Source organism: Macrosteles quadrilineatus, unplaced genomic scaffold, assembly GCF_028750875.1.
Source record: "Macrosteles quadrilineatus isolate MER2022 unplaced genomic scaffold, UCM_ALF_1.0 Scaffold_2__2_contigs__length_208266976, whole genome shotgun sequence".
NCBI lineage: Eukaryota > Metazoa > Arthropoda > Insecta > Hemiptera > Cicadellidae > Macrosteles > Macrosteles quadrilineatus.
In genome coordinates, this window is record NW_026542595.1 from 174,712,529 (window position 1) to 174,731,952 (window position 19,424).

General features: G+C 39.1%; 1 protein-coding gene across 1 annotated transcript in view; it reads right to left on the reverse strand.

Annotated features, from left to right (window-relative positions):
• LOC128987233 (cadherin-related tumor suppressor-like) overlaps window positions 1–19,424 on the reverse strand; it is a 208,059-nt gene that overhangs the window by 38,375 nt on the left and 150,260 nt on the right. The window contains exons 3-5 of the mRNA XM_054407983.1: window positions 18,159–18,392; window positions 7,302–7,503; window positions 375–565 (exon numbers count right to left, since the gene is read on the reverse strand). Of these exons, the coding sequence (XP_054263958.1) occupies window positions 375–565; window positions 7,302–7,503; window positions 18,159–18,392 (627 nt within the window). The remainder of the gene's footprint in view (window positions 1–374; window positions 566–7,301; window positions 7,504–18,158; window positions 18,393–19,424) is intronic.

The following is a 19,424-nucleotide window of genomic DNA, read 5'->3' on the forward strand; positions in this document are numbered from 1 at the left end:
TAGTAGAAAATGGTAGACAGATAAAAGAAATTTTACATAGACAAGTGCGATGTACGGGTATTCTTAGAATCGTCGTATACCTTGTGATTTTGCACATGATCGATCTTTTTGTGCAACGAAAAAACCGACAGAATGTAAGTACAAACGTACTTTATAAATAACTTCATACACTGGTGGCTATGGACAGAAGAGAGGTGAAATGCCAGCAGATGTATGTAATGTGCACGAGAACCGTTTCGTATGTCTACAGCTTTGACACCCAATCGACCTCCTGACTTGACAACAGTCTCACAGTTAAACAGATTTCATTCTTTCAGACAACAGCCTCCCATTTTTTCCACCTTTAAAATGATCTTTTCTGTATCCTTGCTCACCTGTACCGTGGAGGACAGTCTCGGCTGAGGAGACCTAGCTTGGTCTGTAGCAACGATCACCAAGTTGTACAAACTCTTGGTCTCCCTGTCCAACGACCTGCGAGTCAGTATGGTGCCGTTGTCCTTCCCAATGTCGAACATGTCATCGTCGTCACCGCTGGCGATGGTGTATTCCAGCCGACCGTTCTCTCCTGGAACAGAATCAAACATGAGCATTTTTGGTGAAGTCAATTTTCATCAGCAAAAGAATTGTTGAACCGAATGAATGCATCTAAAGAATAAAGGGACTATACTGAAAATTGGCTACAGGAGGAACCATTTAATCTTGAACAAACCATAATTAGTCTAATGATCAATTACAGGTAGATCTTGCTTCAATTTTGGTGAGAGTATAAAACTTTTCCATTCGGCCAGTCAAAAAATAACAATCCTGGCTATTTGTGATTTCGATTTGCAGTTAAACTGTCATTTTAATATGTTGTTCTAACAGTTGTCCCAATGGGAGTGAACTAAAACACTACCAGAAGCCAACAATATTGTTGATTTGGTATTTACCACTCATATTCGATGATATAAGGATATGTATAGACAAGAGATTTTTTTACATATGGAAACAAAACAATTGAAATTGTTACCCGAATGGCACCAAACGAACAGTGACTCGAACCAATAATCTACAAACTGTGTGAAAATCCAGCTTGGGAAAAGACGAAGATATTCAAATGCGCCAAAGTAAACACACTGCCTCGAGGATAGAGTCGGAGAGAGCTGGGAATCGTGCAAGTAAACAGAATCTCTCGAGCGGACAATAGTCTCCGTGTGCGGCAGCGGGGAATCGTCAGCGGTCAAGTAGCAAGTGAATCGATCAATCATCTATCAATCAATCGTTATTCAAATCGGCGGCAAGATGGCGGCGCCGTGGCGTGATGGCTGACTAGACTAACACGACCGCCATCATCCGAGCCGTGCAACTACCGGGTGATATCATTCAGCCTGTGCTTTCTGAAATTTGGAAATCTCGAAACTTGTTATGTCACCCTGCTTTACACCACACCAGTCATTTTCATAGACATGAAGATGGAGAGTACCACTCGACCTTTCGAATTGCATTTTGTCCTTGACGAAGAAGATATGTTTTGTCAACAACCAATTCTCGGTGAGATGACCACTATAGTTCCAGTGACACACCGCGATTCGCGAACCACTATACGACGTCGTTCAACATTCATAACGCCCGAGTCTCCCGTATATTTCACCGACCGGTGTCGATGGTGCGAGCGAATTAATTGAGCCGAGGTCCTATCACACATCTAGCCATCCATTACAACACTGGTAGTTTGCCGATCGGAGGACCCCGATAATTACGTCATTCGGAGCACTATCGGCCGCGAATGCTCACTTATGGAATTATAGTCCGGCCGAACAATATTTATTGTCTTTGTTGAAGCGATCGCGAGGTCGGAGTTCGCGTAATAAATCGAGTTGCCGCAATACCGGGGAAATGTGGGAAAGAAGCTGGTGACATCGGCCTTCTTCAATCAGTCGGTCATACCGCGCGGGAATGTCGATCGCGATACTGGGTAGGGTAGTGTGCGCTGTTGCAAGCGCGCTTGCGCTACTCGATTGTGGTTATTGTACTTGACAGTGGAGAGTGGACACTCCTACCACAGACTTAACATTACATACTCTATAGTCTGTGCTACTACACTAGAGGAAGTACGTGCAAGAAGGGGCCTTCGTAACTAAATCGTCAGGAACACACTGATACCCGACGAATGTGACTTCAATGTTCCAGCGAAGAATAAGAAAGAATACCTACTGTAAAAAGTATACGCTTTCTCATAAATCGGCTATTTAGTTAGATAGGCCTAGGTAGGAATGTTTTACTCTCAGCTACAAAATCCAATATTTTGAACGAGCTACCATAGGTTTTTAGGTTGATGGTACTGATAATCCTTAATGCAATTCTGTGTTTAACCTTTACACATTGCTTAGTCCGTTAAGAATTACAATTAAATAGCTGAGGTCATTTGATCCGATCTTTAAAAACGTGTGTACGCAATATACACAAATTAAATTAAATTAAATTTGGTTACGCAATACCTAATACGATTTTCGGTCTACAGGGTAAACGGAGAAATAATTAAAAGAAGTTTTAGTATTTAATTGTGTAGTAAAATCCTTCGTCAACGTTGCGAACATCGTACTCTTCCACCTCGGTGCGGGTATGGCTCGAATACTAATAGAGTGCAAAGCTATGAGATAAAGCTTGCGATGGGCATCTCAGAGTCAGAGACGACGTGCAATATGCACCAAAGGTCAGTTGTAATTGAGTTAGAACCTGGTGATATACGCCAACACGGCCGCGGCGCGGAGATACGACATCGCTGCGTATTGCGTATTCCGTCACCCGCGGCTACGAGCACAGCGTATAAATGCCGGGAATGTCCAACAGAAAAAAACATGGAGTACTGTTATAAGTGGAAATATACGGGGGTATGTCATATTTGCAGTACTAAAGTGTATTACCATATTTTTCTGTTTTGGTGTTGTTGCTTTGTTGTATAGTACTGTGACATATAAAAACTACGTCTTTATCTAAACTATTATAAAATTGAGGTGGTGTGTGACGTCTGTCTGTCTGGGTGGCTGTCACGACTAAAATACTAAAACAATATAGCTAAAACTAATCACAAAGATGGTCAATATATCTAGGAACGTCATATGCCTATTCAAATCCTTGAGTTACCCTTGGGCTTCGCCTCGTGAATGTCCAAAGTTTTGAGATGAGGGTTTCAAAAGTAATTATCGATTGGTCTCCATTTCAGAATGAGAAAACTATTATGTTTATCTTTGCTTCGACATTTCAATGTAAACAAGAACTGCCAAATGCTCATTCTACAATTTAAGACAGCTGATCTCAAGAAATTAAATATATTTTACACAACTACGTGGTAGGTTTATTCAATCTAAAACTTTATCATAGATTGTTTATTCTAAATCTATGTAAATGATTATGAAACTGATTTTCTTTCCCGTTGCGGAACATGGGTACAGCCGCTAGTTTAAAATCTATGTAAATTATGAAGAGATGATAAAGCATAGGAAAGGACTCTAAAGGGGAAAGTTTGACGAAAAATGTAATTACGTCGTGTAGTAGTTTAATGGCTCTAATCAACGGTTGACTTGTGTTAAGGTATTGCCAAGACAACAAGTAAATGTTAACACCGAGAAGAATATATGGACACAAGCTAGGTTGGTTGAAGTTAGGCCTATGATAATTTGCCAACGTTTGCACGACTTTAACATGTCAAACGTCGGATTAAAATGTCACACTGATTACGGCAATCAAATGACAAATACAAATCATAAATCAAGTATAAACTCCTTTGACAATCTACCAGGAAGCTTATTATTTATTCAAAGGCAATCTTTTCTTTCACTTCAGTGATCACGAGACATTAATCCTTCGCAGGACTAAAGGGGTTTATGGTTACGAAATGACGAATGATGACGTCACGATCGTGGGAGAGTACAAAATGGCGGCGATGTTTGTTCAACCGTTACAATTTGTTGATTTTTAGTTTGCATTTATTTTTATCCTACTGGAATGTTGACTCTGGTTGCGAATCTGAGTGTTTTGGTACTTCGATAGAGAAAATCTTGCTGTATGACTTGTGTTTAGATTAAATGTTTTAAAAGGGTGTTAAGATACAAAATTATTAGTCTTCAATAAAATATTTTTGTACAATTGTTGTTAAAAGATAGCAGTCGTAGTAGTCGTATGGGGTACTTTGTTTTGGTACTACAAAGCTGTTAGGACTTTCTACTTTAAATTTAAAAATCTACCTTATTTTACAGTGAACAATACATTACCTTCAAACAGCAAACATTTGTTAAACGTCCCAATCAATAACAACCACACTATTAGATGAATGCAAAGGATATTTTACTTAAGATTGAATATCCTCTCTTGAATTTATCCGTCAATCTCTTAACACGAATGCCCCCCCCCCCCAGCCCATTCATCCTAGGAGCTGTGTGGTCCAGGGCCGCCGGTTATGATACCATCTTATCACGGCCCACCTAATATTTCATGGGACACAATGGACATAAATAATTGTAATGTTTTCTTTTCATAAAAATAAAATACGCCGGCCGTGTTCATTTGTCTAGTTTCGCCAGCTATCGGCCGGCCCATCTGGCATGCCTGTGTCCACATTCCCTCTGCACAAACTGTTTACGGAATAGATCAGCCTAATTGGCGGCCTGAGACTCAGTCCAAATCCGGATTCGGCTTATTATTTACGACCCGGTCCAGCGGAGTATTCGGACGCGGTCGTCCGCATTTACATAGATCAAGTGGGTTTATTGTGAGAGTTTAATTCGTCAAACATTTTGATTGACTTTATCACCTTGTAGATAAGGAATGTTTACAGTGTTGGTTTTGTTGACGGAACGGACTGGGTTTGTAGTGGTTTGTCGGTCGCTCACTCTTACAATGTCAAACGTTTTAAGCTTGGGAAGCTGGGGAATTAAATATGTATATATGTAGTACACACTGTCTGAATCCTTAAGGTTACAAAATAATGCAGTTTCGTGTTGTCTCTGAGCTTCTAATCACTTTCTTTACGCGACAAGAGTTTTAAACTAAGGTTGTATGATAATCGATATATGAAAAATAAAAATATGATCCACGCCAGATCACATTGTGGTTTAAACCTCGATTGATAACTATAAAATGAAGCTTAGTACATCACTATCCACACAACACTCGACAGAAACCCCAACTACTGCAGGTAATAGGTACATCAACAATGACACAACATTATTTGCCAATCGCGACCACCTTTACGTACCGAAACGGTGATAAATCAATCCATCACAATTTGGTCCTTCGAGCCGGATGCAAAACAATGGCCGCGATAAGCCACTCACTTTCCCGACTAACAAGAAGTGCTGTGGACACAAACAAATTATAAAGTTATCTGGAATCCGAGGTGAAATAACGTTTGTAGTTGACGAGGAAGATTGTGATCTCTCGTCGGTACGCCGCTGCTTCAGGAGGGTAGACGAAGCTGTAATTTAAGCATTACGCCCCTTCATTAAGCGGTTAGATCGAGGGCTGTATTTACAATTCCGAATATAATTAGAGATCTCGATTCGTGCTTTAAAGTAAGGCGGGGCTCGTCACCAGAAAGTCGATGAGATGAGTGGCTGCGTTCTTTCACGGGTGTGAACTTTCTGGTAGCCGCTTTTGGCTGGGCACTATAGATTCTCACTGTTTTTGAAAATCAGCTTTTATTAGTGTAATTTGTATCATTATATAATTAGCACTGTCTAGGGACCCTTTGTATCTGTTTGGGGGTGCTTGATCGAGTTAATGATTTTACCAAAAAGGGTGTCAATGCAATAAATTATTAAGAAAACCTTCGCAGTCTGTTTACGTGTTACTCTCGAGGACTGCATTTCCAGTTCAAAGTTAACGAATTTGGCATTATACTTCACGTTCAATAAGTCACTGAAATAATGTATGGTAAGAATTAACAACACCTCGCCAACTTTGGGAGTTTACGTATCGTTACTTACAATTGCTTTGTTTTTTGTTTGCGTCAAAAAATTGAACCAAATTTTTTAATATTCATGTTCATTTGGCCACCCAATATTTATAACCAAATTTGGTTATAACCAAATGATAACCAATATTTGGTAACCAAATCTTTTTTTGAAGCTCCTTGTCGATTTCAAGAAGTGTCCTCTATCTCTAAACTCAATCTCCCCTATCTAGCATACGACGAAAAGGACCTTCAACTGAAATTCAAATTCAAAATCCATACTTAATGTAAATACTAATCCACCTCAGACCCTGGCTCCAATCAGATCTCGAGGTCTCGGCGATGGTGACACGACGGGTATAACATCTGGTTACACGATTGTACGGGTTTTACGAGAGTGAGGATTTAGCCGGAGACCACCCGGCTGTATGTGCCACTGGCCATCATGTGTGCAACGGACGACTACGGAGTATCAGCTCTGGGATCTGCAACTCCACAATACCTTCAACTCCCGCGGGAGGTTAATGAAACCACGGGTTGGATAATTGGTGCGAAATTGCAAGAGACTTTCAACCGTACGTATCACAAGAGGTTAATGCGACACTGCATAGTCGACTTGGATGGCAGAAGCACTGAGGGTTCGTAAATATGGAGCTAAACAGCGTTGATTAGGAATGTTGGATTGTTGGAAATAGTTACTGAAGCTAGGAGGGTGGTCTTCTTTTGAAGTCGCTACCTAAACTAATCTAGTAGATGATTCTATTTGAAGACTTCTCTCTAAAACATTTTCTTGAATCTGGCAAATTCAATTGTTTTGTCATTGCCATCAGCTGGTTGTCTGCGTGTTTAAATAATCTAAAAGCCAGTTTGATCTAAGGAAAATGCAGCAACTTCATGGTTCGAAACTGGACCCAGATTATTTTTCCTTAATGCTTAAGCCAGTGGCATTTTACATGAGAAATCACAAGTAAAAGTACTTAAACGCTATCAGGGAAAGCGGTCCAACCCCATATGTTGTGGTTGTGCCGGGAATCAAACTTGTGTTGTGCTTTTAATACATAGATCTGGCTCTATACTGTTTCTATAAAAAGCTGGTCTCAGTCAAGAAAAAAACAAAAATGCATCTCACACAGTTCACGCCCATTTTTCACACATTTGGCTTAAATCCCCCAAAAGCGGCGTCCCAATCTTCCGATAGAGAGTGAATGATACAACCTCACACCTTTAGTCCTTTCGTGCATTTGTATCTTTTTCACCAGGGAAAACATCCACAAACTCTTCCAGGATCATCATGCTTGAGACGAATGCTACAACTAAACTAACTATAAAGTCATATTGTTTAACTAAGAATTAATTGCGTCACACCACTCACCAGAGTCCAAATCAGTAGCGGCCACTGTGACGACGCTGGTGCCCACAGGGACGTTCTCGAACACCTCGTTGCTGTAGCTGAGAGGATCGAAGAGAGGCGCGTTGTCGTTGAGATCCAAAACGTTGAAGTAGACAGTGAGGGTGGAGGAGAGGCTAGGACGACCCGCGTCCTGGGCCTGGACCACGAATATGTAGTGCTGCACCTGTAACAAACGTCGTGGCTCAGTATACAATTTGAGTCTCACAAACTACGTAATGTAGCAATGCTAGGATGCAATTAGGGAATAGATCTATTAGTATGTAGAAGAAAATTCTATCGAGCTACTCTATCAATGTACTAAAGGCAATAGGGGAGGGAACATTATTGTTTCGATATCACTGTTTCATACAAGTACATGCCAACATATTAGTAAAAAGGCCTCAACATGATCTGGTGGATCAAACCTTTAAGTTCGTGACCAAACTGAATATAACGGTCTCGCATTCAGGGGCAATTGGCTTATTTTTACCGCCACAATCATTCTATTGACCCCGGAAGCTCGGACTGTATAAATCGAGCTCTGGTGTATAATGCGGAATAGTGACACTATATTGATGCGCGGACGGACGTATAGGGGCAGCTCACGCATGCGCGGTACAATGGCTACAATGACCATGCGCAGTCGTGACTGTTCAGTACGCAGTCCCAGCCGCTTCTCTACATATGCGTCTAGCGGGGCACGGTTTGACTGAACGCTGCTGGGAATTGGACTTGCAAGACAATTAAGCTCAATTTCGTCGTGAGTGAAACAGCTTTTTACAACAGGTTTTTTTTAAGGTAACAAAGTTGGCCACGTTTATAGTAAATCATCAGGTGTTTCAACACCTGTCAAACTTTATCGGAACTCACATCGGATTCTAAAATTGATTTCAGCCCGAACAATAGACGACATTTAGTATAGGGGGTCACGATCACGAAATTCCCGATTTAGGATCCGCCCGGCACAGCGACCCCGGGTAAAAATTATGCCGAAATCCTCGGCGAGACAGATTCGAGCATCTTATAAAGAAGAAAGCGCTATTATTGTTACCTTCGGGGGGAGGGCGATTTACTGTCGTGTGATAAACCAGCTGACGTCACCGCGCTATTTAGGGGGGAGGGGACCGAAATGAAGTATTTGTTGGCAATTTTGAGGCCGAGATGAGCGATGCCGGCCGCAGCGTCCCCGCAGGCCCCCGTATGTTATATATGAATAATGGATCGAATGCCGATTGCTTGTAATAATGCAAGGTCGCCATACCATGTAATTGGGCATCATTTACATCGGGCCAAATTATTCGCGTCGCAGTCCAAGTGGGCTGACCCTCCATCTTGACGTTATCCTGATTTAGACGTCCACGTTGACGAGCAAGTAATCCAGTAACTATGTTGCACTGTCATGGGCTGTCATGTATGTTTTCTTGTATTTTAGATAAGTTGCCATCTATAGTAGAATGAAGGCTCGAGTGCATTTTGATCATGAGTAGGCAATCACAAACCCCTGTTGTGAGGATCAGTAAACCCACTCATTCAAATTTTCCAATTTAACACCCTCGATGACGTCGATGTTAGGAAATGTGCCTATTGAATCATGTTCTTGTGCCAATTGGGTTAGTTAAATCACAGCGGCATTTAGAGGACATTAAAGGGTATCTTTCCATTGATCAGTCTAATCACCCAACCAAAAATATGTATAGTCTTCTCTTAAAGGGCTGTCAAGTAAAACTATTTCGACTGTTCTAAAAAATTAAGACGTTTTGTTTTCTGTTCAGTAAAATTCTATTTTAGGATTAGGATGGATGCTACATTCATTATGATTAAATAATGTATATTGAGAATTATGCCTTTAGAATGATCTGGTTGGGCGTACAAATTTACCCTGGTTATGGTTAAATATTTTTCTCTTTCGAATAGTCTGGTTTCCAAACTTTCGACTTATATTTCTATATTTTAGCATTTATTAGAATCATGCAACTAGCGCCACGTCTTCTACATCAGAGCCAGAAGGACAATGCTGCAATAATGATTAAATATGTAAAATCCAACACGTGTTGCACTTCCGTAAAGGTCGACCTGTAATTGTACTGTGACAGTTATGATATTTAAACAGATGCTGGTGAGGTGACTGAGAAGGGGCGGAGTACATGCGGGACACGACCCTTGAGGAACGACCAACGGAGATAATAGATAAGGGGAAGGTCACTCTCCGACAACAGCTGGAGGCATCAATAGTCATCAGCCGTCTGAAGGCGATGCTGAAGGCACCTCCACAGCAAAAGGCACGAAAGGACACGACATAACAGTTTATGACCTGTCATTGCTTTGTCCAGAGGCGCGTTAAGTCCTAAAGAGGTCAAGAAGTGTCTTGTTAATAGATTCTTGCAGCATTTTCTCTAGAAGAATGAAGCGTTGGTAAAACGTCTTCGGCCTATAAAAGGCCAAGGTATAAACTATACAGTGTTGAAACTTTGAGGTTTGATATTTACAGAGTATATTCGATAGATTATGGTATTTTGTTTCTAGGTTAGCGAAGTTTTGCAGAACACTAAGTAGACAACAATCAATTGTGTACGTATGCACTGTTATTGGGGAATGTGAGAATCTCTTTATTTAGACTTTTTTGTTTGAAATTAAATTTATGATCAACGTTTTTATTTGGATTACACCAAGTTGGCAATTTTTACAAAGTGCTTGAGAAAACCCATCCAAGAGGTACACTTATTTCTACTTCTTGCGAGGGATTCACAAAAACAATCCTTTCGCTGTCAAAACTGTTTCTCATTAACAAGCAACACAATCAATCACGTTAACCACAATTCTACCACATAAACGTGACATTCACACAAGCCATAGAGATTACAGATTACCAGTTACACAATCATAGATAGGCCGCCGTTAAGATTTCAATTGCAAAGCCGGCCACGCAGTAAAATCTCCACAACTTCATCAAGGCGGAATCCAGGTTAGAAACAAGCGATAAAAATAAGCGGTGGCCTTGCGTGAAATGTACCCGGGACTGTTACGTAGGCAAATCCAGATAATAAAGCGATTAGGACTGTTGAATTCCTTGGCAGAACCACGCTCGTTTGTTGCAAATGTTAACATGTTTCTGCTCCCGACAACGATAAATGTATCGTTTATACTCACTACAACTCTGTGATCGTTTATGATATCCATTACCAGCAATAGATGCAGTGAGGTGTACAAGATCGAGTGGGAGAAGGTGTGAATCTTGAGTGTTTCCTGGTTAAGAGGAATCTTCTGGATGTTTAAGATTTGTTTACTAAAGTAGTTTGGACTTGCACTCTGGCATAGATTGAGTATTTTGTATTAAGTTGTTTTTATTAAAGAGATGCTTCAATGACTTTAAATTAAAGTTATACCTGACAAACGATAATTTGGGGCCCTAAAACTGATGTTAGTTATATATATGTTGAAATAATCAAGGTAGAATCAACCATTGAATAATAATTTTCACAGAAATATAAGAAGCCTACTGAAATGGCACCAATAGTTTACCAGTTCTTTCTTTAGGTTTAATTACAAGTTTGAAGGTCACTTAAAAAACCTTGAGATATTACTAACTATTACCTCGGAAATAAACTGCTCCTACCTATCTATTATAAATATTAGAACTGCTTATTTTTGTTGAATACACATTAACGAAATCACTTTTGTGAAATTTTATTCTAATTAGTAATCACATTTAGGGTAATTAGAGTAAAAAGTATTCCATTGATTTAACATTGTATAAGAGAAATCAGGCACACATAACCCCATAATTATTCGTTATAAACTTACTTTACCTTTTTACTTTACAAAATTATGCAATTACAAGTTTACTACAAACATTTGCATTTTCAACACATTATTCATAGCCAGCTGGCCAAGGGATGTTTGGATTGGGGCCACAACTGTTAAACAAATTGAATGTTTATTTCTTTATCAGCCTCCGTACGAGAATGTGGGTAAAGTCATCAATGTTAATGCGAAGGGTTGGCGTTCAAGGCACGTACGGCTATTGGTATTGGCAACCTTCCACAGCTATTAGAACGTATTGCTACGGTGTAACATTAAATAATATACCTATTTACAGCTAAACGTCGCCTTCAGTTAGTTACCGATAGCTGGACTCAACTCTACTGAAGAGTTATCGGTTAGTTAACTCAACTCATAAACCATACTGAAGGCCGTAGGATAACACCTTGGTAAATGAGTGACCTTGATTACATTTTTCCATGGGAAATAGTATGGTCGTGTTTTTAAGTGGTTCAAGGGTTATCAGAGAGTGTTGATATTAAAAAATCATAGAGGATATTAATTTAAAATTATAATTTTTAAAGATAAATATATATTATTACACTATTTTAAGCAATTGATTAAATTACCTTCGCTAAAAGTATTGCGAAATTACAGTGGGTTCTACCAAGGTCCCACTAGATAAACAGGCCATGCTGCAGGATCCATGACGTCACACTTGTGGATAGATTCACTGTCATATCCCATACGTTTTAGGTAAATAAGCTGGCAGTTTGTCAGATTTGTATGGTAGATTTTAGTACAGTACAACTATCCACCACTGTGACGTAGTGTTGCGTTGCCCTTTTTTCTAGTGGGGCCTTGGTTTAACAAATTATTCGCTTGAATATTATTCTTTTCCTGAGCTACACCCCTCCCATATTGATTCTGAAGTTATGCTAAATAGGGATTTTAAAGGGGGACAAGTAATCATCTGTTCACTAAATAGTTTCCTCCCACAAGCATTCAAACGAAACTTGGAAGCGGAAATAATTCTGTGCACCAATGTCCAAACATATCATTTAAGTTACTTCAACCCAGATTTCCCTAATATTTTCAATAGATTTGAGTGGTATAAATATCTATTAATTGAAACACGAGCAATATAACTCTAGTTTTGGTACTCTTGGTTAAAAGCCCGTTTTTATTTGTTGTTCAAATTAATGTCTAGGTTCCTAATCCAGTTTGTCAACTATTCATAAAGAGTTAACAAGTATTTTATTATTACAAGATTTTATACTCAATATACTGCAATAGGTATCAAACCACTCTTATAAACTATGAAAGTCTCAAGAACAACACTGCATAGTTTGATACCTAGAAGTACTGTCCTGTGTATAGTGCATGCAGTAATCACACTCCATAATCAATCCCATATTCTTAGTTGAATGATCACATTTTAGGTGTTTCCCCAATTTTCCACCCATAATTCCCTCAGATATGGAGAGGTCACGTGAACGAGCGAGTAAACCTCTGCACGTACAAGTAGCTGGCGGCGACTGGCCCTCCTGTCCACGGATTTCGGACTGAGGGCCCATTAAACAATCTGGCCCCCACTGAATGGTCCCTGTTCGATACCGTCTGAATTACGTCCGGAGCGCCAAGACAGCAAACTTTTTAATGTGTAATAAAGTTGTGGAACATTTTGGTTAAATATTCTATCTGAAGAGGTGTGTTAAATCATTCACTTCTTACTACACAAAAATACTATTCGTACACGAAAAAAACCCTCTAACTTATAAAATTGACTTTAAAGCAAACACTTTTGTATGCGAAACAGCCCTATAGAGAAAATTCTTTTTACATTTTTTGACAAATAAATATACAAAACATTGACTAAAATTTCACCTCAGTAGTTTGTAAGTTCGCTGAGACTAGGGCATTAATGCTAGGTGTACCGATACAACATTTGTTATTGTACATTTTTGTATTCGTTTGACGAACCGTGGAATCAGATCGCTTTCAAAAATATCATTGCATATAATTATCTAAGCCTAAATAAAATAGTACAATTTCTTGAATAATTACTCAATTCAGAACCAAAACTACAGCCACCCAAGTAAACTCTCCACTGCAATTATCTCATTCAATTAACGCCCGAGATTATAACCGACGGATAAAAAGCATCCGTTTTCCACGGCTCGTTTTTACATCGCAGAGCGGAAGAATGTAAGAGCGTTCTCTTCCAAATTGGCTCCTACAAAATTATAAATTATGTTGTCCTCTTTTTACGGAGCAAAAACATTTCACAGACCAAACGCGCAATGCGGGGCCTAACGTCTGCGCTCAGCTGCTCCTCGATTTATGTTTGTAATTTATTTAGACATCGGATAGTATCGCTCCCGATTTATTTTCACGGGAGGTCTAACGATCGGGAATTCTTGTTGAACCACTTTAATTCGATAATTTAAATACCTCCGCGCAGGGTGTACGGTAGCCAGTACCCGCTCATTTGTACCTGAGGGAAACAACATTAGTCATTTCCCTTACAAGAATGTAGGTGACACTAACGAACAGTGGTCCTGTCGTATCGCGTTATAAACGGTCTTACAGTTGAGACGCTTGAGATGACGTAGCGACAAAGTAACGATATTCAATTGCCTATAAGCAAATAAAATAATTGCATAATAGAGACTTACTATTTTGATTGGCTTCGATTTAGGGGCGAAAGTAAAGTATAGTAAATGTATACACATAGCCGTTCAAACCTGGGCAAAACATTAAAAACTCGCATAATACCTCGAGACAATTATATTATATTTCATCACTAGGGCCTAAAGTGACTTTATTTGACCCGAGGTCAAGTTTTACGATCTAGGCGAAGCCTCGGAAAATGAGCGAGGGTAAAAAAGAAACTTTTTGCGCGTGTGGTTAACTATATTTTTCGTCACATTGCATCATTGAAACAAACAAACAAACTAAGCTAGAAAAAGAAAAAAAAAATTATGTAAAGATAACGACTCCCACATTTTATTCAATCCTGCAAATGCAAAGAAGCAGCTGATGAGCAAGTGATTCCATTTCGTTTATTACGATTGTGATACAGTGCATTATATCCTCGATATGTTGAGCGATCGACAACAATATGCTAAAACCTTACATAATAAATTAATCGATTAATAATTTCGATCGATACGATTGCCACAATCGAAATTTACAACTGTATATAACAGCTGATTTTTACTAGGGACTAAAATTGATTATTTCTCCCTAGAGAGTAAAATTGCTAATTTAGACCGGCAACGCATGCATTAAAAACTATTGTTTTTGCTGCAGTATGACGAAAAAATCTTTTCATCTCACGCGTCTGTCTGAATATTCCTGGAGAACCGATTCCTTCTTCCCATAATGAATGTTACATCAAGTAGACATCCACGATTCCCAATTATATCGACTGCTTTTCACTGGTTAGCCGTCGAGAGTCCAGTCATACATATTCGATGTCCGCCTCTCCTCATATATCACCTGTACTGGTGTTCTGGTGTACTGGTGTCCATAGTCTATACCGTCTAGTAGCTACGCCCGTGTTGCTATGGCAACTTGTTTGCTTTCGTCACTGTCGTATTGTTGGATATTTATGAGACGGAAAAAACGCAGAGGTTTCAGTCCAGCGATACCTTTCCTTCTTTTGCCGTGTTAGTTGTAAACTGTTAGTGGTGAAAAATGTATGTGATTACATTACTTCGTCAATCAAAGTGATAGGCTTAAAGTAGCTAGAAAATACACAAAATTAAAACAATTAGATTTTATATTTCAAAGTATTTTTACCTTGAAACGTATAACTACTACAAAATAATGTACTTGAACTACCTAACTTAACTTTATCGTTTGTATAAGATTTAACAGATGTGTATACCAAAATACGAATGAAGATGAGTGCGAATAGGAGTAGTGAGATGCGATTTGCAGCTTTGTGTATATTCTAAGATCGGGTATATTATCTTAAGCTGTAATTTTACGAAGCTGTCCAGTTTCCAACAATTCTCGGGTTCGAGTCAACAACCTTCTACATTTTATTTTCCTGCAATAATGCATTGGACAGTGACTAATAAATTATTTTTTTCAATTTTCAAAATATTACATCAAGGTGTAGGCCTACATTAGCCGAGAAATGTATGGACAGAGTGTTAACACGGTCTGAGGGCGGTTGCGTCTCGGAGTGTTACAGGGGAAAGTCCTAAGAGATCCTGTACAGTACAAGGTACATTCTCAGTGGAGCACTAAACTGCTTAGTTAAACTGCACGATAACTGGAGCAACGGCAGCAACTGCAGGCGTGATAGTCCTGCAGATAAGATAGATATTGTGGGCAAACCGGGCACTAGTCACTAGTTGCGAAACTGTAGGCCTAGAGTACCCAGTACACAGAACTGACGAGGCATGAACAGCTGAGAAGACTGGCAACAGTCAGATCCCTATACCTCTATAGGGTTGAAAGTTGTTGTGGAAGTTTATGCACAAGAAAATCGAACCACTTGTATGACTTTGTATTTGTTATATGAAATAATACTAGAGGTCGTCCATTGGTCGAAAACCCGACCAAAAATATTTCATGTACAGACTTCTCTATTTTCACCCCACGCTGTAAATAAAACATGTGATCGAAATTTCTTCCATTTGTTTTGATTTTCTGTTTATATTTCGTTGTTATTTTGTCACCAGTATGGCAACCCATAAGGCCCATGTTAAATTTTTTTATTTTAAATTCCCTGTTTTAATTTATAAAGGGATTCTGCACATCTACAGTAAAATATATTTCTAACAGTATGCTTCGCACTTCCCTGCGATGCACACAAGCTGAGAAAAATGTTTTAAAGAATAATGCTTGCCTATTAATATATACTATAGATGGTAATGGTGGTGTTAAAATATTAATTGATGACGTCAACTGTTGAGTTAGGAATGAAGAATGTGTAATAATTCTACAAATGAAAATCAGGACCACGATACTTTAATTTTACAGTATAACTGTTAAATACACAACTATAATTAGGATTATCTGGAATGAGGAAAATTTGGTCTAACGACTAAATTAATTGTTTCAAAACCATAATTTTAGTGTTTTAGGACAACCAAGTGAGTTAGGGCTAATTAGTTGTGTCTCAGGGGCAAATTGTAGGTAAAAGAACGTAAAGGGCTCTACTGTTTTAGGTAAAACTTTGGTTTTCTCGGCCAAAATCTGTTTACACCGTTCCATCCATAAACACTGAAGCGATCAATTAATTGTTTAACACTGCTAGATCCACGAACAATAACCAAACCACTAATAAACCAGCTCGAACCTAGTGAATCTAGCAAACTGGAAAATAAATCGGCTATGACAAAAATGTCGAAACGATGGGAATAACCAAAACCTTTAACGGGACACGCCTCCGGCCGGTGGGATTCTTTGGATCCCGATCGCGTAAAATATTCATGCTGATTAGAATTTAAAACTCAAATTCTTATAATGAGTTGTATCGTAAATTGTATTGTTTGTCGAGGCAGAATCCATCAGGGGCTGATTCCGATTCTGCGGTTGTCTATGATGGCGGATAGCGGATAGCGGATAGCGGATGGCGGATGGCGGATACGTCCAGTCTAACAAGGTATAAGGCACCGCCACATTCTTATCCTCTCATCGCTGACCTGTTAATTGAGATGGATAGCCAATTACGGAAGATAGTTCGCGTTGTGTCTGCTAGCTGCTAGTCATCTGCTGAGAATGACAGAACGATGGTGGAAATCGTGTTCGGAAATCAAATTAGCTTTTCTGAATAGGAAAACTAATGTTATTAGTAATCGTAGATGAACAAGAAAATTGTATTGTTGGAAAACCTAGAATACTTTTTGATTGATGCATTATGAATCTATGTAGTAGGTTGTCAAATTACGGTCTATATGTACAATACTTAATTCTTGCACCAAATCTATATATAAAGCTAGGATGGGTTTGAACTTTTGGAATCTTTTGGAAAATCATAAGCCGCACACATATCAATTGCATACTTGAATGAAAGGTCTTGCTGTGAAACTTCCCGAAGAATATCTGTATTGTAGTTAATTCTTGTACCAAATGTTATATAATGTTGAGTAGTCGTTATGGTGTTATAAACGTCCATACGTCTAACCTAACTTTAGTATTTGTTATACATCAATCTTTTTTTATTATAATGTAGTAAATAGTTTTTTTTGGCTTGATAAATTTTGACTAGAATAGTCCAAAAACCTTTGTTTCTGTCTGTTAGTCAATGTCCTTATTTGGATTGCATCATTAATTCATGGCCCAATGACGTCTGGATCGACAATCATTTTATTCCTGACTTTATAATTCAGTAAATGGGTGTACACAATAAACGTGTGTCTCTTCAAGTAAGGTTAGGTCAATTGGTACATCATTCCACTTAATTAGGTAGTGGGAATGTCATCATCAATATCAGAGGTTTCTTGTGTGGAGAATAATATGGCAGAAAACACTAATCATTGATTCTTGACTGTTTAAAACATTACTTCTTTATACACCCGAGAATCTATAACACACAAGACGAACTGTGTAAGAAACGTATCCCCAACGCACGTCACTATGGGGTCCTTGACCCACGGATACGTATAATAGCACATGTCAGCAGCCAGCAGGGTTGAGTCCAGACTTTCATCAGTATAAAACCTCACGCGTCCGAGTCCGATTTGGAATTTCATCCAAACAAATAAGCAGCCCGCCTGTCGTCTAACTGTACTAGGATTGCCTCAAATCTCAAATCTGGTCGGAGCATAATTACTTTTAATAAGAAAACTGTCAGAGGGGTTTTGACACATTCCGCCCGACGTGATTAAACGGACGTGTAAAACCACAGTAGCGTTGCGGGAACTAGCGGCGCTACCATGTGGAGTTATTGGGTCTGCGCAGGGAGTAGGCCTACTTACTACGCATGCTTTTGGAAACATCTTGACAACTGTGGAGTAATAAGTATACTGAAGTTTAATTGCTTCTGAAGGCCTAGTTAGACTAACATTCAAAGATATACAAATGTTTGGCATAAATACAAATCTTTACTTCACTGACCTCTTCATAGTCGAGTCTGGCTGTCAGGGTGAACACTCCGCTCTGGGGGTTGAGAGAGAACACGTCGTTAGCCCAGTCGGAGATGACGGTGTATGTGACCATCCCGTTGACTCCCTGGTCCTCGTCGTGCGCCTCCACACGGCCCACCCGCGACCCTCGGCTGGAGTTCTCGGACACGTCGAAGGAGTATGTCTGTTCCGTGAACACCGGAGGGTTGTCATTCGTGTCGGTCACCTGGAACAGAATATCTAGTTGTAAAAGTTTAAAAAAATTTGATTATCAAACATATCTTTTCAGAAATAGCTCAATTAATAGACTACGTTCACTACCGACTGTCATATGACCTGAGCAGATTCACCTGGTAGGTAAAGTATTAGGTTCATTGTTAACTGCAAGAACCTTTGGGCCTAATGATCGCCTTGGTAAAAGAATTATATTGATGCATTCAAGTGTTGAGAGGTCTCAAACCTATGTGATCCAGGCTAAAAATCTGTTATATAATTGATAAAAAAAGATCACATGGTTTGTGTTCCTTATTTATTTATATTTTTTTGTGCGTTGAATATTTATTCCCCTTAATATTGATAAAACTAGTTTCGTTACGTTTCTGATTTCGAATAATTTTAACAATTTAAACTTTAATTTGTGTCAAAAACCCGCGATGCTTGTTCACAAGGGAAGTAATTGTTGTAGGCTACGTGTTAAGCGTCTTGGGAGCTAGAAAATTATTAATTAACATTACTTATATAGAACAGTATATTAGAATACGAGTGCAATACACTAAAACTGTAACAACCACCCTACAACTGAGACTATTCATAATAAACATCAAAATCTCCAACAACATCTAAACCTACGAATAATGTTTCGACGATTTATTTACAACCGTACAACCTTGACCAATTACATTGCATCATCGCGAAACGTATCAGGATAACTTAAAGTATAAACAACTCGGGAATACTCAGCTTCGAGATAATTTCAGCCGGTTGTCAGCAGCGATTAACCGGTAAAAGCGCTGATAAATGCGCACTCCCCGGCTTAGTCTTAATCCTAGAATTGACCGTAATTTTTGCACATTATAGCGAGAGTCTTCCGTGGTAATCCGTACACCGCGCGTTTCCACTGTAAACCCGGTGCTTTGCAGCGAACTGTGGGAACGTTTATGTAAGTTGACGCTAAAAGGTGGCATTGAAGTATGTTTGTCATACTTTATATGCTAATGTGACTGATATGACGTTCGGAAAGCAACTACGTGCTAGAGAC